General features: G+C 43.6%; 1 protein-coding gene across 1 annotated transcript in view; it reads left to right on the forward strand.

The window, feature by feature from the left end:
• tek (TEK tyrosine kinase, endothelial) overlaps positions 1–25,383 on the forward strand; it is an 86,042-nt gene extending 60,659 nt beyond the window's left edge. The window contains exons 12-22 of the mRNA XM_055632195.1: positions 600–902; positions 4,050–4,207; positions 7,258–7,471; positions 8,037–8,147; positions 11,003–11,193; positions 12,888–13,001; positions 14,291–14,361; positions 17,218–17,258; positions 17,638–17,734; positions 19,415–19,514; positions 22,942–25,383. Coding sequence (XP_055488170.1) covers positions 600–902; positions 4,050–4,207; positions 7,258–7,471; positions 8,037–8,147; positions 11,003–11,193; positions 12,888–13,001; positions 14,291–14,361; positions 17,218–17,258; positions 17,638–17,734; positions 19,415–19,514; positions 22,942–23,016 — 1,475 coding nt within the window. The 3' untranslated portion in view covers positions 23,017–25,383. The remainder of the gene's footprint in view (positions 1–599; positions 903–4,049; positions 4,208–7,257; positions 7,472–8,036; positions 8,148–11,002; positions 11,194–12,887; positions 13,002–14,290; positions 14,362–17,217; positions 17,259–17,637; positions 17,735–19,414; positions 19,515–22,941) is intronic.
• Positions 25,384–26,330: the final 947 nt, after the last annotated feature.

Here is a 26,330-nt window from a genome sequence, read left to right on the forward strand (position 1 = left end):
CGGGTGCCAGGAGTTATGGGGAGAAGGCATGAGAAAGGTGTTGAGAGGGAAATATAGATCAGCCATGATTGAATGATGGAGGAGACTCGAATGGGCCGAATGGCCTAATTCTACTCCTACTGTTTTAAGACTGTTGACATGAATTTATGAATTTACGAGACTGTGCCTTATTTTTCTATTAATAGTCAAGGATACTTCACACCTTTTCAAGAATGAGCCATTATAGACCTGGGTGCCCATTTGACCACACCTCATTCACTCAGACGTTACCAGGACTTCAGCCACACACTACTCCCTCAGTTGTTTAAGAAAGAACTGCAGATGCTGGAAAAATCGAAGGTAGACAAAAATGCTGGAGAAACTCAGCGGGTGAGACAGCATTTATGGAGCGAAGGAAATAGGTGACATTTCAGGTCATGACCCTTCTGAAGAGATCAGTCCAAAGAAGGGTCTCGACCCTAAACGTCACCTATTCCTTCACTCCATAGATGCTTCCTCACCCGCTGAGTTTCTCCAGCATCGTTGTCTACTCCTTCAGTTGGATGGGGTTAAAAAATGGACTGTCGTGTGATTAATACTGAGGTAATTTATTTTTTCAGAACGGCCTCCCGCTCCCACCAACATCAAGATTTTTAACATCTCTGACTCTTCAGCTTTCATATCCTGGGGAATTGACGGTGGCAACTCGATATCTTCTATCATCATACGTTACAAAATCTTTGGGGCTGATGATTACACCCAGGAGACAGAAATCAAAATGAAAGACACCATTGCTTCGCAGTTTCAACTGCGAGGCCTGGAGCCAAATTCACCATACCTAGTGGAACTTTGTGCGAAGAACAATATTGGTGAGAGCGAACCCAACCCAACAATGGAACTGCATACACTACAGGAGTCTGCAGGTACCATCTCATTATTAGTGACTAGGCTGAAACCTATGACCAAGTAATTCTCCTACTTAATTTCCTATGGCATGCATGTATCATAATTAACAGAAATGCCAATTGTTGCAGGGTAAACAATAGTGAGGGCTAATAATTAGTAAATAAGTATATACTAAATTAGTAAATAATCGACCTGAGGAGTACCTTCAGCAACAGACTGGTTCCACCAAGATGCAGCACAGAACACCACAGGAAATCTTTCTTCCCTGTGGCTATCAAACTTTAAAACTCCCCCCCTTCTGTCATGGGGTGGACTGACTCCCCCCCCCCCCCCCCCATCTTTGCACATCTCCAATCGTTTCCACTCATCCCTTTAGTTTCATGTTTAGTTTCCTTTTAGTTTTGTGTATCATGTTTTAAGACTGTTGGCAGATCAATTTCCCCCCTGGGATAAATAAAGTTGGATCGTATCGTATTTTAGGGACGTGGATTGTGCAAATGCGGTGACAGGAAACCGCAGACAGGAATTTCATTGATTATGCGAGCACCCATCACTGTAACAGAAATTTGAATCTACTGTTGACAAATTGTGGATAAATCATCTCATTCTGTTTGTGACCAAATTAAGTCTTTCCGAGTTCCATTCTGTAATTCAGACCTAGAGTTACTGTTAATCAGGTTTCTGAGTAATCTTGTCATCTGAGAATATAAAAACTGTACCAAAGTCACACTTGACAGGTCAGCTTTGGCTGCCTTCTGGTGCCCAAGCACCAGTCTGAATAAATCGCCCATTACTTCAAACACCAACTCCGCATGGCCTTTCCAATTTGCTCCTAGACCTCTATAATTAATTTAGATAAACTAGGTTTATCTGTTCATTAGTTGCCATAGTTTCAGTTTGCAGAATTTTCCTGGGACTATTCTGTTTGTTCGTCTCTAATTTTATGTGTGTTCTCCCTTCAGTCTGTTGCCTGTGTATGAACTCACCAGATTCCATCATTATCTTCTCTATCAACCTACACGAAAAAAACACACCAGAAATTTCTCATTTTAAACTCTGCATCTTTTTAAATTCAACCATGACATCAGCCCATTTTTGTTTCCATAAACCTAACTAGCTCTATGGACCTCAGTTTTAAATGGCCACCCCTCAATCTTGTGAACTATGTCCACTTATTCAAGATCCTCCCAAACCTGGTAAAAATCTAGAAAGTTTATTCTGTCTCTCTCCCCATACGGTCACCCATCATTCTTCTAAATTCAAAATAATATAGATTTCCTTAGCTGTTCTTGATAGGGCAACAATCTTATCCCAGGAATTAGCCCAGTGAATGTCTTTCAGATTACCTCCAATTTCAGTATAACCTTTCTTAAACAAGAGGAGATTTACGAGTCGTCATTAAATACAGATGAGGTGACGGAAGACTGGCGGGCTGTAAAATGTTGTGCCTCTATTCACGAAGGGCAAGGCTAAAAGGGAAAAGGCAAGACACTACAAGCCAGTGAGCTTAACATCTGTGGGCAGAAAGTTACAAATGTGGGTCGTGTCTCATGAATCAGATTGAGTTTTTTGATGATGTGACCAAAGAGGTTGATAGGCAGAGCTGTAGATGTTTTATACATGGATTTCAGTAAGGCACTTGAAGTCATGAAGGCTTTCAGCACATTGGCCTTTATCAGTCAGATGTATTCACAATAGAAGTTGGGATGTTATGTTACAGCTTACAAGATGTTGGTGAGGCCACATTTGGAATACTGTGTTCATTTTTGGTCACCCTGCTGTGGGAAAGATGTTGTTAAGCTGGAAAGGGCGCAGAGAATGTTTACAATGATGCTGCCAGGTCCTGAGGGCATGAGCTATCAGGGGATGTTGGGCAGGCTAGGATTTTTATTCCTTAGACAGTAGGGGGGTGGAAGGCTGATGTTATAATGGTGTATAAGATCATGAGGGGAATAGATAGTGTAGATAAGCAGGGTATTTTACTTAGAATAGAGGAATCAAGAACCAGAGGACATAGGTTTAAGCTGAGAGGGGAAATAGAACCTGAGGGACATTTTTTTCACACAGAGATTGATAGGTAAATGGACGAGCTATCAGAGGGGGTTGAGGCAGGTACTACATTTAAAGGACTTTTGAACAGGTACATGGACAGGAAGGATATAGGCCAAACGCAGGCAGGTGGATCTAGTGTAGAAGGGGCATTTTGATTGACATGGGAAAATTAGGCCAAAGGGCCTGTTTCCATGCAGTATGATTCTGTGATTCTAATCGGTTTAAAGTCGTCAAAATGTTACTGGTGGCAGTGGGTAACCAGAGGACACGGATTGAAGAGGAATGGCAAGAACAATTCATTCCCAGTGCACCACTCTGATCTGGAATGTGCTCCCTGAAATGTGCAGATTCAACAGGAATGAGTGGGTTAGCATCAGATGAGCGTTTGTTGGCACTGGGACTGCACTTGCTGGAGTTTAGATGGATGAGGGGAGATCTCATTGAAACTTACCGAATAGTGAAAGGCTTGGATAGAGGCTTGGATGTGGAGAGGATGTTTCCACTAGTGGGAGAGTCTAGGACCACAGGTCACCAGCCTCAGAATTAAAAGACGTTCCTTCAGGAAGGGTGATGAGGAAGAATTTCATTTAGTCAGAGGGTGGTGAATCTATGGTATTCTTTGCCACAGGAGGCCCTGGAGGCCAAGTCAATGGATATTTTTAAAGCAGAAATAGATAGATTCTTGATTAGCTCAGGTGTCAGTAGTTATGGGGAGAAGGCAGGGGAAAAGGGTTAGGAGGGAGAGATAGATCAGCTATGATGGAATGGCGGTGTAGACTTGATGGGCCAAATGGCCCAATTCTGCTCCAATCACATGAACTTATGACTGAGCAATTGGCCTTGCACTCTATTGGCATAGGCATATTAGGTAAAATGTCCTCTTGTGTCTAATCTTTTCATAGAAAATAGATGCAGGAGGAGGCCATTCGGCCCTTCGAGCCAGCACCGCCATTGATTATGATCATGGCTTATCGTCCCCTATCAATAACTCGTGCCTGCCTTCTCCCCATATCCTTTGACTGCACTAGCCCTTAGAGCTGTATCTAACTGTAATTTAACAAAGTGTTAAATGGCTGAGATATATCTCAACATCAGTGGTGTGTCTTTTTCAGCTCTCGTTCTACAACATGGAAGGCACCTGTTGCTTTATGCTATTCTGGGATCAGCAGGAATGACGTGCCTGACCATTCTATTAGCCTTTTGCATCGTGCTTCATTTCAAGCGGAGCAACTTCCAACGGAGAATGGTTCAGGCTTTTCAAAACAGCACGGTAAGTCTGGAAGACCTCTTTTAACTGTAGATAGACACAAATACTGGAGTAACTTAGCGGGACAGGTAGCATCTCTGGATAGAAGGAATGGGTAACGTTTCGGGTGGAGACCCTTCTTCAGACTCACCTGAAATATCACCCATTCCTTCCATCCAGAAATGCTGCCTGTCCCGCTGAGTTACTCCAACTTTTTGCGTCTATCTTTGGTGTAAACCAGCGTCTGTAGTTTAACTGTTCAGCTTTTTTGAGATGGTAGAGGAAGAAGACTATTCCATGGTAAAAACAGTGAACTAGAGAAGTGTGATTCTTAAAGAGATTAGATTATATTTTGATTGTAAACGTTTTTCACAGTACCTCGGTACACTCAACAGTAATCTAAACTAAACTAGACCTGGCCCATGCGGATTGGGATTAAAGCCTGGCAAGCTAAACTGTATTGCCGAATGTAAGGACTCTACAGCGGACATGCTTCAGCAACAATCTAGGTGTATATGTAGAAGTAAGGGACTGTCATATAGTCATAGAATCACAGGGTCATACAGCATGGAAACAGGGACTTCAGACCAACTCGTCCATGTGGACCATGGGGATCTCTTCTGGAGCAGAGGTGATGTCAAGAGGGATGGGCTGCACCTGAACTGGGGGGGAACCTGTATCTTGGCAGGCAAGTGCAGGACTTGAGGACTGAAGCAGGTAAGAGGCTGGAAGTTGGTACGGATTGTGATGGAAGAAAATCCAGTGGACAGAATGAGCAAGACAGGAGCGAAGAAGAATGAGGGATTGAATTGCACTTATTTTAATGCAAGAGGCCTGATGGGTAAGGAGGATGATCTCGGGGCGTGGATAGGTAATTACAACTGGACTGTTGTAGCCATTATGGAAACCTGGATAAGAAAAGGACAGGACTGCAAGATTCATGTTTAAGAAAGAAGTGCAGATGCTGGAAAAATCGAAGGTAGACAAAAATGTTGGAGAAACTCAGCAGGTGAGGCAGCATCTATAGAGTGAAGGAATATTCCTTCTCTCCATAGATGCTGCCTCACCCGATGAGTTTCTCCAGCATTTTTGTCTACCGAAGATTAATGTTCCATGGTGCAGATGTTACAAGAGAGATAGAGGTGGGGGTAAAAGAGGAGGGGTGTTGCCTTATTGATGAGGAAAAATATCACGGCAGTTGTCTAAGATAACATTACTGATGGGTCTGATGAAGGGTCTCGACCCGAAACGCCAACTATTCCATTTCTCCAGAAATGCTGCCTGACCCGCTGAGTTACTCCAGCATTTTGTGTACATCTTACTGATCATTCATCCAGTGAACCTGCAGAGGGAGCTAAGGGGTGATGATCACCTTGTTGAGAGTGTACTATGCCAAGAGATTGCAGGCGGCTCTAAGGCTCATAAAGTAGTCAAATTCGTGGGTTTTAACTTTCCCAATATAGACTGTGACTGTCAAAATGCCAAGGGCTTGGTCGTGTTGAATTTGTGAAATACTTTCAGGAAAGTTTTATCAGACGATAGTTTAGTTTAGTTCAGTTTAGTGATACAGCGTGGAAACGGGCCCTGACCAGTGATCCCCGCACATTAATACTATCCTACACACTAGGGACAAGTTACATTTATACCAAGCCAATTGACTTGCAAACCTGTATGTCTTTGGAGTGTGGGAGGAATCCAGAGATCTTGGGAAAAACCCATGCAGGTCATGGGGAGAACGTACAAACTCCATATAGACAAGCAGCCATAATCAAGATTGAACCCGGGTGTCTGGCGCGAGGGCAACAAGTCTACTGTTGCACCACCGTGCTGCAATATGTAAACACCATACATGGGAGAGGGCAAAGCTGGATCTATTCTTAGGAAATTGGGAAGGGCAAGTGAATGAAGAATGAAACGTTTGGGACCAGTGATCACTGTTCTATTAGCTTTAAGATAGTTCAGGATAAAGACAAAGATGAGTTAAAATTCTAAATTGGGGTAAGGCTAACTTTGATGGTATTAGATAGGAACCTGCTCAAGTTGATTGCAGTAGGTTGTTTGCCAGCAAAGGATTACATTTTATTCTGAAGAAGTCTGAAGAAGGGTCCCGACCCCGAAACATCACCCATTCCTTCTCCCCAGAGATGCTGCCTATTCCGCTGAGTTACTCCATCATATTGTGTATCTTTGATTTAAACCAGCATCTGCAGTTCCTTCCTGCACATTCAATTTCATTTGTCATGCTCGGTCCACCATACCAACTCATTAATCTTGTACTATAGCCTGACTATCACCAACATGTAGGAAGGAACTACAGATGCTGGTTTAAACCAAAGATAGATGTGTTGAGAAATGTCTTGACCCACCCATTCCTTTTCTCCAGAGATGCTGTCTGACCCGCAGAGTTACTAGTTTTTTGTGTCTATCTTATGTAATAACTTACTATTCCTGCAGGTTAGATCCAGCTGGTTTCACAAGGACCACCATGAGATTGTTGATTCCACCTGTAAGGTAGCTTTGTCTCTGTTTTTGGACCCATATCAATTCCAGTGGTGCATTCTTGCACACTGCAGCACAATGTTGAGAAGTCTGAAGAAGGGTCACGACCTGAAACGTCACCTATTCCTTCGCTCCATAGATGCTGCCTAACCCGTTGAGTTTCTCCAGCATTTTTATCTACCTTTGATTTTTCCAGCATCTTCAGTTCCTTCTTAAACAATGCTGAGAGCTATATTATGCAGGCACACTGTGCTCCACCTATTATGATTGAGTTTGAGTTAATTGGATTTATGTATATAGTATTGTCCGCATGCACGCAAAACAACCTGTTCACTGTACCTTGGTTCACGTTGCAATAACAAACTTAGACACTAAATACAATCTCTCGGAAATATGATCCCACGTTAATTTTATGGCAGAATCCACAATCAAGGATTGAGCAAAGGTTGAGGTGGATCTGAGGGGGTGACTCAAAGGGGAATTCCCAATTTGACATCAGTGTAAATTATTAAAGTGGTTTCCAGCTTTGTTTTTCAGCAGATTGACGCCTAATCTGTCCTTTCTTGTCTTTGAAGCGAGAAGAGCCGATAATCCAATTTAATGCAGGGACCCTGACACTCTCCAGGAAAACAAAGCCTGAGCTGCTCATGCCAATCGTCTACCCTGTCCTTCACTGGGATGACATCAAGTTTGAAGACATTATTGGTGAAGGGAATTTTGGACAGGTCTTGAAGGCTCGTATTAAAAAAAACGGGCACAAGATGAATGCTGCCATTAAAAGAATGAAAGGTAAGATTTCTGCCTTTTATTGGAACAGAGAGGTAGCAGACTGTGAAGCCTATTCAATCACTCCTTATAATTAAAATCCTCCAATCTAGGCAACGTCCTTGACACAATATAGACACAAAATGCTGGAGTAACTAGGTTGGACAGGTAGCATCTGTGGAAGGAAGGAATGGGTGGAGTTTTGGGTCAAGACCCTTCTTTAAATCTGAAGAAGGGTCTCGACCCGAAACATGAGTTGAACATTTCGGATTGAAGTGATTGATTGAAAATTCATGAGCCCAAAATGTTAAACTTTGTGTACACACCACAGATGCTGTCTGATCTATTGAATATTTCCAGCATTCTCGGTCTGTTTTATTTCTAAATCTCCTTGCAGTTTTCATTTGCAAAATCCTCTATGGAATATTTCCGTATCTTAGTGTTTAAATGCTGATTGGTGCATGAATGATATGGTAAGGAGTTTGTCACACCACGTTAGTCACCTTTTTTCCGCTAGCAATCTCATGAAAGTTTAAAAATTATTGGTGATATTTGGGATTAACTTTGCCTCTGATTCTTGCTCCTATAGAATATGCCTCCAAGGATGATCATCGGGATTTTGCTGGTGAATTGGAAGTCCTCTGCAGGCTTGGTCATCATCCAAATATCATCAATCTGCTTGGAGCCTGTGAACACAGGGGTATGGACTCCTTAGACTCCCATTACTTAGCAAAGTATAAGTGCACACTAAGTACGGAACAGTAGGTTGGCACAGTGGCAGATTTGATGCCGCACAGTGCCAGAGACCCGGGTTCGATCCCGACTATGGGTGCTGTGGGTACAGAGTTTGTACATTCTCCCCGTGACCATGTGGGTTTTCCCCGAGATCTTCGGTTTCCACCACAAAGGCGTACAGGTTTGCAGGTTAATTGGCTTGGTATAAGTGTAAATTGTCCCTAGTGTGTGTTGGATAGTGTTAGTGTGCGGGGATCGCTGGTCCTATTCTCCTGCCTTCTCCCCATAACCCCTGACTCCTGTACTAATTAAATGGACTTAACGCTGGCAGGTGGGACTAGTGTAGATGGAGCATCTTGGTCTGCATGGACAAGTTGGGCTGTAGGGGCTGTTTCCATGCTATATGACTTTATGAATTTGTAAATCAAGGTTCAGCGTGCTTCCTCCAATGTTCATTCACTTAAAGTGGACAGACTAGAGATTCCCAGGAGTTCATAGGAACGTTTACATGATGCTTGTATTTCCACCACCAACAAGGTGATCACTATTTGTGATGGAACCTGAAATAGGATGCCAACAATATGGCCTGCCCAGTAGCCGGTCACCCGGATATAGGAAGTATGTCATTAAGTTGGAAAGGGTGCATAAGATGGTTGTAGGCTTGCGATGTAGGAGAGGTTGGATAGGCTGGGTCCTTTCGGCATGTAGGACCCTGAGGGTGACCTTATTGAGAGATCTTGGGACAGGGACAGGGACAGGAACCCTCACAGTCTTTTTCCCTGGGTAGAGCATTTTAAAACTGGAGGGCATATGCTTAATGTGAGAGGGGAAACATTTCAGAGGGACATCAAGGGCAACTTTTCCATGGAGTTGGGCCTGTTTCCATCTGTATCTGGAATGAGCTGACAGAGGAAACAATAGAAACGGATACAGTTATGACTTTTAAACAGATATATGGATAGCAAATGTTTACAGTTCATAAGTTATAGGAGCAGCATAAGCAGTGGAAGGAATGATATATTTCCCAAAGCACAGCCCCAGCCAGCATCTCTTGTGGCAGAGTCTGCAGATTCCCACATTGGTTTCATTATCCACCTCAGAACACACAGAGCTGGTGAAGGAGCCAGTCATCCCAAGTGATTACAAAATATTGACGGGCCCGTTCCAATGCTGTACCTTTCTAAGTACTTCTCCTGAAAATACCCAGCTCATGACCATCTCAAAGTAAAGAAGAAATGTATGAAATCTCTGATCATCAAAAAGCTTGTTCAGTAACTAGCTCAGCTTAGGTTATGCAGTTTAGTTTATTGTCACGTATACAGGGGTGCACAGTGAAAAGCTTTTGTTGAGTGCTAACCAGTCAGCATAAAGACAATACATGATTACAATTGAGCCATTTATAGTGTAATAACGGAATAACGTTTAGTGCAAGGTAAAGCCAGCAAAGTCCGATTAAGGATAGTCTGAGGTTCACCAATGAGGTAGGTCGTAGTTCAGGACTGCTCTCTTTTTGTGGTGGCATGATTCAGTTGCCTGATAACAACTGATAATAGCTATTTCCAAAAGATTTTCTAAGTGAAATTCCCTTTTATTGAAAGCATCCTTCTAACTGAAGCTTACTTCACTACAAAGAAGGTTAAGAATCACATTTATTTTTGAAAAATAACTATGTTTGTGGTTTTTCATGAAGCTTACAAATCACAAAAGATTTTAAGCGTTCACTTTCAGGTGTAAATTCTCACAAAACACACACTCTGCAGCTTGATCAATGCCGGGGCAATAGAACTTAAGAGTTTAAAATATATATTATCACTCCCAAAACGGTTACAAAATCAACAATATTTGTTTGGGAAATATTATCCCCAGCGGGTGGCATGGTGGCACAGTGGCAGAATTGCTGCCTCACAGCACCAGAGACCCAGGTTTGATCTTGACTATGGGTGCTGTCTGTACAGAGTTTGTACGTTCTCCCCCTGTCCGCATGGGTTTTCTCCGAGATCTTCGGCTTCCTCCCACACTCCAAAGACATACAGGTTGGTAGGTTAATTGGCTTGGCATAAGTGTAAATTGTCCCTAATGTGTGCGTAGGATATTGTTAATGGATCGCTGGTCAATAGACAATAGACAATAGGTGCAGGAGTAGGCCATTCGGCCCTTCGAGCCAGCACCGCCAATCACTGTGATCGTGGCTGTTCATCCACAATCAGTACCCCGTTCCTGCCTTCTCCCCATATCCCTTGACTCTGCTATCTTTAAGAACTCTATCTAACTCTCTCTTGAAAGCATCCAGTGAATTGGCCTCCACTGCCTTCTGAGGCAGAGAATTCCACAGATTCACAACTCTCTGGGTGATCTGGTCGGTACGTACTCGGTGGTCCGAAGGGCGTGTTTCAGCGCTGTATCTTTAAACTAAACTGAAGCTGAAACTGAAGGACACAGGGAAATTATTAAGTGTTTTGGTAGTGTAAGAAAGTTGAATACGGAAATGGAGGACTCAAATTTAAGGCAAAGGAGATGGTAGCAAATGTTTTAAGAAAGTGAATGTCTATGCTCTGGAATGTGCTGCTGAAAAGGCGAACAGAATTAGTAGGGACTAGACCAAGTAGGACCTGTTGTGCCCGTCCCCTCAGCGCGCAGTTGCAAGGGGGGGGGGGGGGGGGGGAGGTGGGGCCTGCGGCGTCACACACGCACTAACCACCCCCACTTGAAAAATTGATAAATGCTTGAAAAAATATTTGTGCAGATCTCTTGAGACTGTGGCTACATTGTTTCACACCTGGAATTGTTCTGAATTTTCTGTGTGGCTTTGCCTGGCTACAGGATACCTCTACGTGGCCATTGAATTTGCGCCACACGGGAACCTGCTGGATTTTCTGCGCAACAGCAGAGTACTGGAGACTGACCCGGACTATGCCATTGCCCACAGCACAGCCTCCACCCTCTCCTCCCAGCAGCTGCTGCAGTTTGCAGCCGATGTCGCCAAGGGCATGGATTATCTCAGCCAAAAGCAGGTGTGCTGCGTTTTACATTATCGTTCGCAACAAAGACCCAGGTGGTTTTCGCTGAAAGTGTATGTTCAGGTGCAGCAGCAGTTAGGAAGGCACATTGTATTCTGGCCTTCACTGCAAGATGATCTGAGTGCAGAAGTGACGATAGCTTGTAGCAGCTTTATGGGCAGCACAGTGGCGCAGTGGTAGAGTTACTGCCTGACAGCGCTGGAGACCCAGGTTCGATCCCAAATACGCTGCTGTCTGTACGGAGTTTGTACGTTCTCCCCGTGGGTTTTTTCCGAGACTTTCGGTTTCCCCCCACACTCCAAAGATGTACAGGTTTGTAGGTTAATTAGCTTGGTAAATGTAAAAATTGTCCCTAGTGGGTGTAGGATAGCGTTAATATGCGGGGATCGCTGGTCGGCGTGGACCCGTTGGGCCAAAGGGCCTGTTTCCACGCTGTATCTCTAAACTAAACTAAACTAGAGTGGGCAGTGCTGAGCAAGTGTCACACTACTGAGGGAGTTCTGTACTCTCATAGTGGCAGTACTAAGGGAGCTCAATCCGCCTGGACTTACCTGATCTCCCAGTTTCTTTAACTCCCACTCCTATTCTCACACTGCCCTTTCTGTCCTGGACTTCCTCCATTGTCAGAGTGAGGCCAAACTCAAATTGGAAGAATCTCCTATTTGGCATCTCATATTTCGCTTGGGCAGCTTACATCCCAGTGGTATGAAGCTTGATTTCTCTATCCAAGTAACCCCTGCATCAGTCGTACCAGCTTTAAAGTCGCCGTGTTGCGTCTCATTGTCTGTAACTCGTTTTCACCTAGCACACAGCTAACAATGGCCTGTTTCCTTTATCATTCTTACTTTTTTGCATATCTTTCATTCGTTGTTCTATATCTGTCTATATCACCATCTATATCTCACATTCCCACTCCCCTGACTCTCAGTCTGAAGAAGGGTCTCGACCCGAAAAGTCACCTATTCCTTTCCTCTAGAAATGCTGCCTGACCCGCTGAGTTACTCCAGCTTGTTGTGTCTATCTTCATTACCAAGGGAGCACTGCACTGTCAAAACAGCAATACTGAAGTAAGTTCACTCTGTTGAGTGGCAGTGACAAAGGGGAATGCTATGTTGTTAGAGTGCATACTGAAGGAATGCAGCATGTAAGAGGAACATGCAAGTTGGAGGAACAGCACCTCATATTTTGCTTGAGCAGATGGTGTGAATATTGAATTCTCTAACTTCAAGTAACCCTTGCTTTCCCTTTCTCTCCATCCCTCCCCCTTTCCAGTTCTCCGACCACTCTGACTGGCCCTCTGATTACACTGCATCTCTGTTTGCTTTGTTGTCATCTTCTTCCAGCTGACAATGGTCTAGTCTACATTTTCCTTGATCTTCATCCCTTTTGATCTCTTACACTTCCTTATCTCTGTGACTCCCTCTCCCCAGACTCTCAGTCTGAAGAAGGGTCTCGATCTGAAAAGTCACCTATTCTTTTTTTCCAGAGATGCTGCCAGTCCCGCGGAGTTACATTTTGTATCCATCTTCGGTGTAAACCAGCATCTGCAGTTCCTTTCTGCACATGCAAAAGGGACAGTTCTGAGCGTGTGCACTCAGAATCTCAAAGGGACAGTATTGAGGGAATACTGCAGTATTAGAGGGGCAATACTGAATGACAGTATCATTAAGAATTCTCTACTTTTCAAGTTAATTCACAGGGATCTTGCAGCTAGGAATGTACTTGTAGGAGATGGCTATGTCGCAAAGATCGCTGACTTTGGATTGTCTAGAGGAAAGGAAGTGTATGTAAAAAAAACAATGGTAAGTCCAAAACATTAACGGAACATTGTGAAATCATGTAGCATGATAGAAGCATAGACAATAGATGTAGGAGTAGGCCATTCGGCCCTTTGAGCCAGCACCACCATTCAATATGATCATGGCTGATCATCCAAAATCTGTACCCCGCTCCTGCTTTCTCCCCATATCCCTGGATTCCATTAGCCCTAAGAGCTATACCTAATGATCAGCCATGATCACAGTAAATGGCGGTGTTGGCTCAAAGGGGCGAATGGCCTAGTCCTGCACCTATTGTCTATTGTCTAACTCTCTCTTAAAAGAATCCAGTGAATTGGCCTCCACTGCCTTCTGTTACAGAGAATTCCACAGATTCACAACTCTCTGGGTGAAAAGTTTTTCCACTTCTCAGCCCTAAATGGCCTACCCCTTATTCTTAAACTGTGACACCCGGCTCTGTATTCCCCCAGCATCCAGTCTGTCCAATCCCTTAAGAATTTTTCCTTAAGAAGATCTCCAAAGGCCACATAGTTCAACAGAACTGCATTCATCCCAGTCCAGAAGCACTATAAAAGCCTGAAGGTTGTGAAAAAATTGATTAACTGGCAAGGTCTGCACCTATTGCCTGTTCTCAATGCCATTGAGTTGCTGGTGGAGTCACCTTCTTCAACCACCATTTCCATTCAAGGTTCAGCCACAGTGCTGTAGGATTTAGGTTTAATGTACCTACTACCTCTGTTCTCCTTGATGTTAGAGGTTGTGGGGTTGGAAAATGCTGACCACGTAGCCTTGGTGGAAACAGTAATGACCACTGACAATCTGCAATCAGTCTTGGGAGGTTTTTCTTTCTTCGAGGAGATGTCCTCAAGCTGGCTGCACTGTTATCAGATGCATTCCGAGTCGTACTTTTCTGTCTAGAACTGTCACCAAGCAAGGCCCCCCCAACTGGGAGGCTGTAGAAGGGTCTCGACCCGAAACGTCACCCATTCCTTCTCTCCAGAGATGGTGCCTGTCCTGCTGAGTTACACCAGCTTTTTGTGTCTATCCCTTACTGGGAGAGCAGACATCAAATGAAAACCGGCACCTCTTCCTGTACACAATACAGGGGTGGGATCTCTTTGAGGGCTCATGAACCAAAGGGATGTTGCCCGCACCAGTGAGGGCCATTGGAACAGATAATCAATAACTTTGCTCTTTATAACTTAGTCAGCAGATGTTGCAGCATCGTGGGGAATATTATTATTTTCATATAACAGGATGTTGTGATTAAAGTCACATGTCGTTTTCCACTCCTGTTTTTATCATTTTAACAGGGAAGACTACCAGTCAGATGGATGGCCATTGAATCTCTAAATTACAGCGTTTACACGACCAATAGCGATGTGTAAGTTCTTTATGGTCTTCACAGTCTGATCGGATTAGTGCTTGTTTATTGCCGATGTTTCATCTAGTAAAAAGTGCGGCCACGGTGGTGCAGCGGTAAAGTTGCTGCCTTACAGCACTTGCAGCGCCGGAGACCCGGGTTCGATCCCGACTACAGGTGCTGTCTGTACGGAGTTTGTGCGTTCTCCCCGTGACCTGCGTGGGTTTTCTCCGAGATCTTCGGTTTCCTCCCACACTGCAAAGACCTACAGGTTTGTAGGCTAATTGGCTTGATGTATGTGTAAATTGTCCCTTGTGTGTGTAGGGTAGTGTTAATCTGCGGGGATTGCTGGTCAGTGCGGACTTGGTGGGCCGAAGGGCCTGTTTCTGCACAGTATCTCTAAACTAAAAAAAAGATTCCCAAAATGCATGAATACAAAAATCTAGTAGATGTTCCGACCAAAGACAGATTTCCTAACCGACATTGCAAGTTAGTATGAAGTTAATAATAACAGGAATGAGAAAACAGTGTTGAATGGTTAAGCTAGAGATGGTGCAGAAAAGAGTCACAGGGATATTCCTGGGACTGGAGGACTTATGTTATAAGGAGAGACTGCGTAAACTGAGTAGAGACAAAATGCTGGAGTAACTCAGTGGGACAGGCAGCATCTCTGGAGAGAAGGGAATGGGTGACGTTTCGGGTCGAGACCCTTCTTCAGACTGCTGCACTGTGTAAACTGGGTCTGTTTTCCCTGAAAAGTAGGAGGATGAGAAACCTCAAGAGAGGCTAGTTAGAGGCGCAGAGGGAGAAGAGGAGGGAAGAGACTGCAGACCAAAGACTTTTGCCTCCATCACAGTGAGGAGATGTTGGGTGGTCTCACTGTGGTGGATGTTAATATGTGTTTATTGTTGTTTTTTATTGTATGTATGACTGCTTAAATTTCGTTCAGACTTCGGTCTGAATGACAAATAAAAGGCTATTCTATTCTATTCTAAATGTGGCCTCACCAACATTGTATATAAGTGCAACATGGCCTCCCATCTTCTATACTCGGTACTCTGACTGATGAAGGTCAATGTGCCAAAAACATTTATGACCATCCTATCTAACTATGACACCCTTTTCAAGAAGCCGAGCACCTGCACTCCTAGATCCCTCTGCTCTACATCACTCCCCAGAGCCCTGCCATTCATTGTGTAGGTCCTGGCTGTGTTAGACATCCCAAAATGCAACATGTCACATTTCTCTGTGTTAATTTCCATCAATTATTCCTGAGCCAACCTACCCAAGATGCTGCTACAGTTTTTAACAACCATCTTCACTACCTACAATTCCTACCACTTTTGTATTATCTGCAAACTTGCTCATCATGTTCTCATTCCAATCATTGATATAGATGACAAACAGAAATGGGCCCCGCACCAAACCCTGAGGCACACCACCATTTACAGGTCTCCAGTCTGAAGAAAACCTCCACCATCACCTTCTGCATCCTTCCATGAAGCCAATTTTCTATCCATTCCTTAGATCCCATGCGATCACACCTTCCATAGCAGCCTACCATGTGGAACCTTGTTGAACTTTGTCTATATAGATGTCAGCAAAACATTTAGTCTTAGTTTGGAGACACAGCATGGATCAAGTTCCACTTGTGTGCTGATCTGGTAGACTAGATCGAATGGGATCCAGGGAGAATTAGGTAACTCAACACAGAATTGGCTTCTTGGAAGGAAGAAGAGGGTGGTGATGGAGTGGTGGTTTCCGGACAAGAGGTCTGTAACTCATGCGGTGCTTCAGGGCTCAGTGCTGGCCCCATTGCAGTCTGTGGTTTATATCGATAACTTGGATGAGAATATGCAAGGCATGATTAGTAAATTTGCATCAGCTGGGCACGTAGGATAAGTAATCATTAGTTTAATGCAGATGAATATAAATATTGATTTTGAAAGTGGTGTCACAGTTGGATGGGGTGGTAAAGAAGACTTTTGGTACATCGGCCTACATCAGGTGAGGTATTCAGTATAGATGTTGGGTAGTTATCATACAGTTGTACAAAATGTTAGTGAGGCTGCCTTTGGAGTACTCTATTGAGGTTTGGTCACCCTGCTATAGGAAGGATGTTATTAAGCTGATAAGACTTGCGCGTTCCTAGGTTAATTGGCTTCTGTAAATTGTACCTAGTGTGTAGGATCGAACTAGTGTATCGGTGATCGCAGGTCGGTGTGGACTCGGCGGACCGAAGGGCCTGTTTTCAAACTGTATCTCTAAACTAAAATAAAGAGTGCCAAGAATATTTCTGATAATGTTGCTGGGATTTGAGAACCCGAACTGGAGGGAGAGGTTGGACAGGCTCGGACATTAATCCTTAGAGTGCAGGATGCTGCGGAATGATGTTATAAATGTTATTAAATTATGAGGGGAATGGATAGGGTGAATGCACAAAGTATTTTACCCAGGATAAGAGAATCAAAGACCAGAGAACATAGGTGTAAGGTGAGAGGGAAAAGATTTCATAGGATCCTGAGGGACAACTTTTTCACTGAGGGTGGTGGGTTTATAGCACAACCTGCCAGAGGGGCTAGTGGAATTAGGTACGATAACAACATTTTAAAGACTGTGAGCAGGTACATGGATGAGGAAGATCTGGAGGGATATGGGCCAAACATGAGCAAATGGAACTAGCTTAAATTACTCATCTTGATCGGCATGGAGGATTTGGATCGAGGGGTCTGTTTCCGTGCTCTGTGACTCCATGACTTTAAAACACTCAGTAAATTCATAAAAGTGTTTGAATGAAATTCATTTTGAAAAGGCATTAATATTTTTAGAAAGGAACTTTATGAAGCAGATTCCCAAAACGTACACTGTTTTCCGCAGATGGTCCTACGGCGTCCTTTTGTGGGAGATTGTTAGCCTGGGTGAGTAATATTATTCTAATCACTCACTTCGCTCGGCCATCTCCGGGAAGGTCAGCGTCTGATTGTGGGATGTCATTTGTTGCAGGGGATAGTTTTCCAGGCAAGAGCTGTGTGTGTCTGTAGGTGTGCGTGTGTGTGAGAGAGAGAGAGAGAGAACTGGGTGCGAGGCTGTTGCAAGGACAGGTGCATGACTAGTATGGGGTGGAAAGCTGTGTGGTGGGCAGGGAACTATGTCGGGTGGGAGGGAAAAGACGTGACGCGTTGGGTAATGTATGTTCAATGCTGTCCAGCTTTGTACCGACAGCAAAATGTTGTCAACAAGTGATTTTGGGCAAAAGTTCCGATAAAATGATTCTTTCTACTTCTTGCCTCTGGTCAGGTGGCACACCCTACTGTGGAATGACCTGCGCAGAACTCTACGAGAAGCTGCCACTAGGATACCGGATGGAGAAACCACCCAATTGTGTTGATGAAGTGTACGTTTTCACCATTCTTCTCGGGGTCAAGGGAAGAGTGTTTACATCGGGGCCCTGTTTCCCCCAATCTTTCCACCACCACGACAAGACAGACACCATTGGATGCAGATGCCGAGAAGTGTGTTCAACTCTGGCTGAACAACTTCTAATAATCTTGTGTGTGGACTCGATAAGAAGAAGATCATTCTTCTCCAAATGGGTGCATGGAATTACGCCTGCATTCAGCTGGTGCTAAACCTTTCCTACTTAAATCGTAGGCATTTGCAAGCACCTCGTCTCAAAACACGGCATCTCGGTTAATTATGGGCCAACCTGCCTCATCCTTGGTGACAATTTTTTTAATCCATTTGCTGGTCTCTCTTTTACAAATGATCATGTGCGAGCTTCGATCAGAATTTGACTTGATTCTTAAGATCATCAGTCCTGGCTGAGACATACAAATCAGCATTTAACATGGGCGAGTCTGTGGAATGTTATCAATATATCTTAGAATAAAGGGGAGGCCAAATCACTAGATGGATTTAAGAGAGAGTTAGATACAGCTCTAGGGGCTAGTGGAATCAAGGGATATGGGGAGAAGGCAGGCATGGGTTATTGATTGGCGACGATCAGCCATGATCACAATGAATGGCGGTACTAGCTCGAAGGGCTGAATGGCCTCCTGCACCTATTTTCTATGTTTCTATGAATGCTGGTTAATGATGTGCATCATAAGATCATAAGTGATAGGAGCAGATATAGGCCAATCGGCCTATTAAGTGTACTCCATCATTCAATCATGGCTGATCTATCTTCCCCTATCTACCCCATTCTCCTGCCTTCTTCCCATAACCCTTGACACCTGTATTAATCAAGAATATATCTATCTCTGGCTTAAAAATATCCATTGACTACCTCCACAGCCTTCTGTGGCAATTAATTCTATAAATTCACCACCCTCTGATTAAAGCAATTCTTCCTCATCTCCTTCCTAAAGGAACATCCTTTAATTCTGAGGTTATGACCTCTGGTCCTAGACTCTCTCACTAGTGGAAACATCCTCTCCACATCCAATCCATCCAGTCCTTTACCTACTCAGTTAGTTTCAATGAGGTACCCCTTCATCCTTCTAAACGCCAGTACAGGCCCAGTGCCATCAAACAATAACCCAATCATTCCTGGGATCATTCTCGTAAACCTCCTCTGGACCCTCTCCAGCACCAGAAAGTCCTTCCTCTGATATGGGGCCCAAAATTGCTCACAATGCTCCAAATGCAGTCTGACCAGTGCCTGCTAGAGCATCAGCATTACATCCCTATTTTTGTATTCTGCATTCATGACCAGATGGTACCTTCTAGGATGGTATGCCGCACAAGAACCTCCTTTCCTAACCCACTCACCTCTCATCAACTAACAGCAGATCCTATTCCTCTTATATTTGCCAAGCGTGTGAGGCAGGTTAGTCCATAATTAATCGAGAGGGACAGGCTTCTGCCCCTCACTGTGGGCACCTTCGGCCGGAATGAGTCTTGCATTGTGTGCATGAAGAAATATTTCCTGAATCCATTGTTGGGTTTATTAAGAAAGTTTTGATATTAACAAAAGCAACGATGCTGCTTTAAAGCTCATCTAACTGAACATTAAAGTGATTTAGCATGTGCAGTGAGAGAAGTTGTGAATCATCAAATATCATTATTTCAGGTATGAATTGATGAGACAGTGTTGGAGAGAAAAGCCTTATGAGAGGCCGATGTTTGGTCAGATACTGGCACCGCTGAACAGAATGCTTGAGGAGAGGAAGGTGAGTCTATAAAAACATACAGCACAGGAACGGGCACTTCGGCCCCCATTATTTGTGCCGAACATGATGCCTAGTTAAATTGATCGCATCTGCCCGTACATGGCCCATATCCCTCTATACCCTGCACTTCAGTGTGCCTCTTAAGAGTCTCTTAAACACCACTATGGTATATGTCTCCACCCCTGACAATGCGTTCCAGACACTCACTTCTCTGTGAAAAAGCTTGCCAGATCACAAGCTTTCTTTCGCTTAGACAATTTTTTGAATCTAGGACATTTTCTTCCCTACAGGCTATTAAACACTACAACCTCCATTAAGCACTGAACTACAGTCTATTATTGCACTATTATTGTTTTTTTTTTAAATGTGTATGCATGCGTGCGTATGTATGTGTATATCTATATGGGTGACATTTCAGGTCGAAAGGGTATGGACCCACAACGCCACGCATGAGATGCTGCGTACATATAAAAAACAAACAATAATAGTGCAATTATATATATATATATATATACACACACACACACTGAACTATTTTTTCTCGTTTATTATATTGTTTACAGTGTACTATGTTTTCATATTCTGTTGTGCTGTTGCAAGTAAGAATGTCATTGTTCTATCTGGGACATGTACTATTCTTATCCTTTTATTCTGAGGCTGTGCCCTTTGGTCCAAGACTCTCCCACTAGTGTAAATGTCCTCTCCACATCCACTCTATCCAGGCTTTTCACCATTTGGTAAGTTCAATGATGTCCCCCCTCCTAAATGCCAGCGAGTACAGGCCCAGTGCCGTCAAATGTCCATGCTCCAGCAGTTTATTTATTTGCTCCAGATTCAGTCATCTACTGCCTCTTGTGTCTCTACTTTCAGCCACTAACTGTCCCCAATTCTCCTCACAACCCTTGGCACAACCTGGGCATAGTTCTTACTCCAACCCATTTACCAATCCCAGATCTGATCCTACTAATTCCAGTCCTCAAATCTCAATGTAACCAATCACCCCATGAAACTGGCATTACAGGTCGATAGGGTGGTCAAGACGGCTTTCGGCATATTGGACTTCAACAGTCAGAGTAATGAGTATAGATGTTGGGAGGTCATCTTACAATTAAATAAGACGTTGGTGAGGCCACATTTGGTGTACTATTGACATACGACCATAAAACAATTATTTCTTGTACACAATGCCCAGCAGCTGACAACAAGCATGCCATATGCCACCTGCACCATTCAATCTAACTGCATCAACATTTTCGGGCAACTATGTATTTATACCCCTAGTTCTCTGCCCTTCAACACTCTCCAAGATCTCCTGCCGTTCACTGTATGTGTCTTGCCCTGGTTTAATTCCTAAAATGCACTTCCTTCATGCTTGTCTAAGTTAAATTCCATCGGTCATTTCTCTGCCCACTTTCCCCAGTTGATCTAGATCCTGTTGTGACCTTCTTCTGTGTCCACTACACGACCAATGTTGTTGCCATCTGCAAACATTCTAATCTGATCACCAACATTCTCATCCAAACGGGAAATATATAACAGCTGGAAGGAGTACAGAGACAATTTACCAGGATGTCGTCAGGACTCGAGGAGCTTGAGCTATAGGGAGAGGTTGGGCAGGTTAGGACTTTATTCCTTGGAGCGCAGGAGGTGAGGGGTGCTCTTATGGAGGTGTACAAAATCATGAATCGTATAGATCGGGGGAAAAGCACAGCAATCGAGAACCAAACGACATACAGTACGTTTAAAGTGAGGGGGGGGAGATTTAATAGGAACCTGAGGGGTAACCTTTTTTTTACACAAAGGATGGTGGGTGTATGGAACCAGCTGCCAGAGGAAGTATTATGTAGGAATGCACTACAGATACTGGTTTACACCGAAGATAGACACAAAATGCTGGAGTAACTCGGCAGGACAGGCAGCATCTCTGGATAGAAGGAATGGGTGACATTTCAGGTCGAAAGGGTCTGGACCCAAAACACCACCCATTCCTTTTCTCCAGAGATGCTGCCTATCCCAGAGTTGCTCCAGCATTTTGTGTCTATCTTCGAGGAAATATTGATGCAGATCCTATCAGAACATTTTAAAATGTAGCAAAGTTCTTTGTCAAGATAGTATCGCGGAAAGTTCTTTGTCAAGATAGTACAATCTCCTCTCTTGCCTCTCCCGATAACCTGGAATCGATCCCATCAGATTCCAGTGATTTATCAACCTTAATATGTTTCAACATCACCTTCATCTTGATGTCAAACTATCGTTGCATGTTAGTATTCTCTGTACTGATCTCATTGTTTTCCTTGGTGAAAACAGAAGCAAAGTATTAATGTAATACCTCGCCTACATCCCTTGATCACAAACACAAATTCCCCCCTTTATCCTTGAGCAGTCCTACCTTCCCATAGTTAAAGGGCTGTTCCACTGCAGCGACCTAATCTGCGAGTTTAGAAGAGTTTGCCCTCGACTCAAACTCGCAGCATGGTCGACATGAGGTCCTAGGAGGTCCTATGAGGTCTTTGGAACTCTCCTACATGCTCGAAGGAAGTTCCCGCATACTCATAGCCGCAGCTAGGTCGTAGAAAATTTTCAGCATGTTGAAAAATTTTCCGCGAGTAAAATTTGGTTGGCATGGTTCTTTTTGACTCGTAGTGCAGTGGAGTGGGATCGCTATTTAGTTACAGGCAGTCGAGGGCAGCCATAGGCAATCTCCTTCCCTGACCGGGCATTTTGATTGGCTCATTGGAGTTTTCCAGGTCAGGGAAAACCGACCGGTAGGTAAAATGCCCGCTAAACTTTATTATAAGTTGTCTGGCTTCTTAAAAGTGCCTCCACTCCTTCTCCCCCCTTCTCCCCCCCCCCCCCCCCCTTCTCTCCCCCTCTTTCTCTCCCCCCCCCCCCCCACCCCACACTTTCTAAAGGACTTACCGTACACTGTGGCAGTCATTTACCTTCCTCTTCATCGCGGGTGTGAATCTCAGACAGCGCTCCTCCGCTTTCCCTGGCCCCCGCCTTTGCGATGTGTTTGTGTGTGCGTGTGTGTGTGTGCGTGTGTGCATCATCATTGTTACATTTTTGCTTATCTTTCATTAATTTCTATATCCCTCTACACCACCGTCTACTGTATATCTCATGTTTCCCTTTCTCCCGACTCTCTGAAGAAGTGACTCGACCCAAAACTTCGCCTATTCCTTCGCTCCATAGATGCTGCCTCACCTGCTGAGTCTCTCTAGCATTTTTGTCTACCTTCATAATCTTATATATCTGTATTAAATCTTCCCTCAATGTATCTCAGGAAAAGACGTTAAGATAAAACCGTGTGCTAACCTTTATTGCAGGTGGGATAGCTGGATGGGATGTGTGTTCTCATTTGCAAAGTGTTAATTCCATATTTATTTTTGTATTCATTCATTCTATATTCTTAATGTCCACTCAGACCTATGTGAACACAACACTTTTTGAGAAATTCACCTACGCTGGCATTGACTGCTCTGCCGAAGAAGCTGGATAAACAGTTCGTGAGGATAAGCATCGCAGAAATTAAGCCAAATTGCATTAGTACACTATTGTAAAATACAGATCACCATCAAATATAGCATTACAATATATACTAGAAATATACTATATTATATTTGTGATGTGAAAGGTATTGAAAGTGAATGTTTAAGGAATTATTGCAAGCTCCCAAATTGTTACTAGTTTTGAAAATTGGTTAAAAGCCATAATGCTTTGAGAATTTCCATGCTAGTGAACACAATATTAATAAATTTACACCCAAATGGAAATATGCCACACATTGATCTTGAATTGGAAACACCTTTGCATTAATCTTAAATTCATCCCTTAGTGGAGAGGTTAATTTTATTTAAACCACCTATATGGGCTTTTTAAGCGTGTGAAATATTCCCGCATCGTAACTTTAAGCCTTCAGGGAAAATAACACACAGACAGAAATTGTAGATTAAAAATGGTGCAATAAAGAAATGCTTTCACGGCTTTAGAACATCACAACTACTTTATACCAATGTATAAACTTTCTAGAGTGAAATCACTTCAAAAAACAGTGTGATAATGAACAGATAAACTTTGTTCCATTGTATTGGTAGAGTGATAAATTCCCAGATTTAGACCTTTTAGAGATACAGCATGGAAACAGGCCCTTCAGCCCACGGAGCCCATACCGACCAGCAATCACCCCATACACTAGCACTATCCTACACACTAGGGGCAATTTACAATTTTAGCAAAAGACAGTTAACTTACATACCTGTACATCTTTGGAGTGTGGGAGCAAACCCAGGCAGTCACAGAGAGAACGCCCAACTCCATACAGACAGCACCCGTAGTCACGACTGTACCCGGCTCTCTGGTGTTGTCAGGCAGCAACTCTACTGCTGCACGACTGTGCTACCTCTTGCTGGGGAGAATTCTTGGCCTTTCGTGAAAAAATTGTAGTGGGACTCTTTCTCTTTGTGGTCAATATGGCAGGTAGGTAGTAGATAGATTCCAACATGGAAGTAGAGCTGTATAGTATTTAGATGTTGCAGTGGCCCAGTTATTGGCAATTATATATTTGTCTTTTGTTCTTGGCATTTCATTATTGAACAACTTGCAGTTGAACATGCCAAGGTAATAGCTTTTTTGATTTTAATTACAAGGGCATCTAATCCAAGGCAAAATTCTCAATGCTACAGTTGTTATTGAATATTAATTCTGTTTATTTCCATGGTGCCCTGTACAATGCCCAGGCCTAAAACTGGGGCTGTGGCACATTGCAAACATGAACAACATCAAAATAGGAACACTAAGTTAAAAGAAATGTGTTAGATTTTGAACCTGTGAACTTGAACTCATTTTTTAAAATCAAACTACCACAACTTCTCTTGGATTTCCAAAAAACCCACTATTTTTATATGACTCGGTCAAAACCTATTTAATTCCTGTTACAGCAAAATACAAGTAGTTAGTGCTGCTGCTTCACAACTCAACTGATTTGGGTTCAATTCTGATGCTGTCTGTGAGGAGTTTATGTTTAGTTTAGTTTAGTTTAGAGATATAGCGCAGAAACAGGCACTTCGGCCCACCGAGTCCACACATACTCTAACACTATCATAGAGTAGGGTCAAATTACATTTATACCAAGCCAATTAACCTACAAACTTGCACGTCTTTGAAGTGTGGGAGGGAATCGAGTATCTCGGAGAAAACCCACGCAGGAATGTACAAACTCCATACAGACAGCAGCCATAGTCAAGTTCGAACCCGGGTCTCTGGCGTTGTGAGGCAGCAACTCTACCGCTGCGCCTCTGTGCTCTCTCTGTGACCATATGGGTTTCCTCCAGGTGTCTCAACTTCGTCCCACATGCCAAATATGTGCTGGTTAACTCCTTCTGTAAATTATCCCTGGAACAAATGGATGGAAAGGAAATCGGGGGCAGTTGATGGGGATAAAGAGGAAAGGATTGAGATTAAAGGCAGTGGGTGCTTGTTCATGGATACATTGAACCCGCATGCCTGTTTCCATGATGTGTGACTATAGGTTATAGCATAGCCACATTTAGTCAAAGGTAATATTTAAAAATCTGCTTTAAAAAAAATAATTGCATCGATATTTGTGTCTGACTTCATGCATGTAAGCATTTTCTCCCACTAATGTGCAGTATTACATGTCATGTATATCTACGCTGGATGATAATTTTGAAAGGATGCAGTACCTTAGTGAATCAGTATGCAGTGATCTCCAGCATTGTTTGTTATTCATACACCAACGCATTGGTTTGAGAAGATAATAAAATATTCTCCATTTCTACCAAATTACTTACGTTTATCTCTGTATCTGTTTAATTCCATATGGTAAAATAAAATTATTTGACAACTAAGTGTCCTAAGTGCATTTAATATTAAAGCAACCTGTATGAAAATAATTCCACTGTGCTTTGCACTTCACACATGTGACATTAAAAGCATAATTGAAACATTGTTGAAACGTGTAGCTTTCTGTAAGCCAGGGGTCGGTAACCTACGGCCCACGAGCCAGATCCGGCCCGTAACCCAAAATCATCCGGCCCGCAGGTGTAGCACAGAACACACATACACTTATCCGAGAGTAGTACTCTCTCACACACACAGCCAGGGCCGGATTCACGTATAAGCTTCACAAGCTTAAACTTAGGGCCTCGAGATCTAGGGGGCCCTCATCAGGGCTGGATTTACCTATAGGCTTCATACGCTGATTGGGAGGGGCCTCCCAAGTGGAATAGCCTAGGGCCTCTCTTCATCTAAATCCGGCCCTGCACACAGCCAATTCCTTATCACAACACCTGTCGGCTCACTCTCTCTCTTTCTCCGTCCCACCTCCTCTCCCATCCTCCCGACCACCCGGAGCGAAAGCGCCCCCCACCACGTTGCCGCGGCATGTGTGAAACTCAAGCGGGCTGAGAGCGGCTTCGGCAGGGCGGCACTGGAGCGGTTTCCTCGGGAGCCCAGCGGCGGCGGGTGGGCTGGAGGAGAGCGAAGCATCAGTGGGGTCGGTGAGGAATTCCGCTCCGGCAACAGTGTTGTAGTTGTAGTTTGTCGCGGGGGTAATTGTCTTTTTGTTACAATTTTGTTGCGATTTAAAAAAACTATAATTAATTATTTATTAACTATGACGATAGATGTGCCCCCCCCAATCCCATCCGCACACACACATGGGTCCTGGCTCCTATGCAGACCAAGGTTGCCGACCCGCGCTGTAAGCTGTCACTGGAAATACTGAGTACTTTCTCCGTCCCAGTCCATTCTGTGATTATCTTGTAAAATAGTAATTGTGACTTCAAATGTTAA

The sequence above is a fragment of the Leucoraja erinacea genome, chromosome 3 (genome assembly GCF_028641065.1).
Source record: "Leucoraja erinacea ecotype New England chromosome 3, Leri_hhj_1, whole genome shotgun sequence".
In the NCBI taxonomy this organism is placed as follows: Eukaryota; Metazoa; Chordata; class Chondrichthyes; order Rajiformes; family Rajidae; genus Leucoraja; species Leucoraja erinaceus.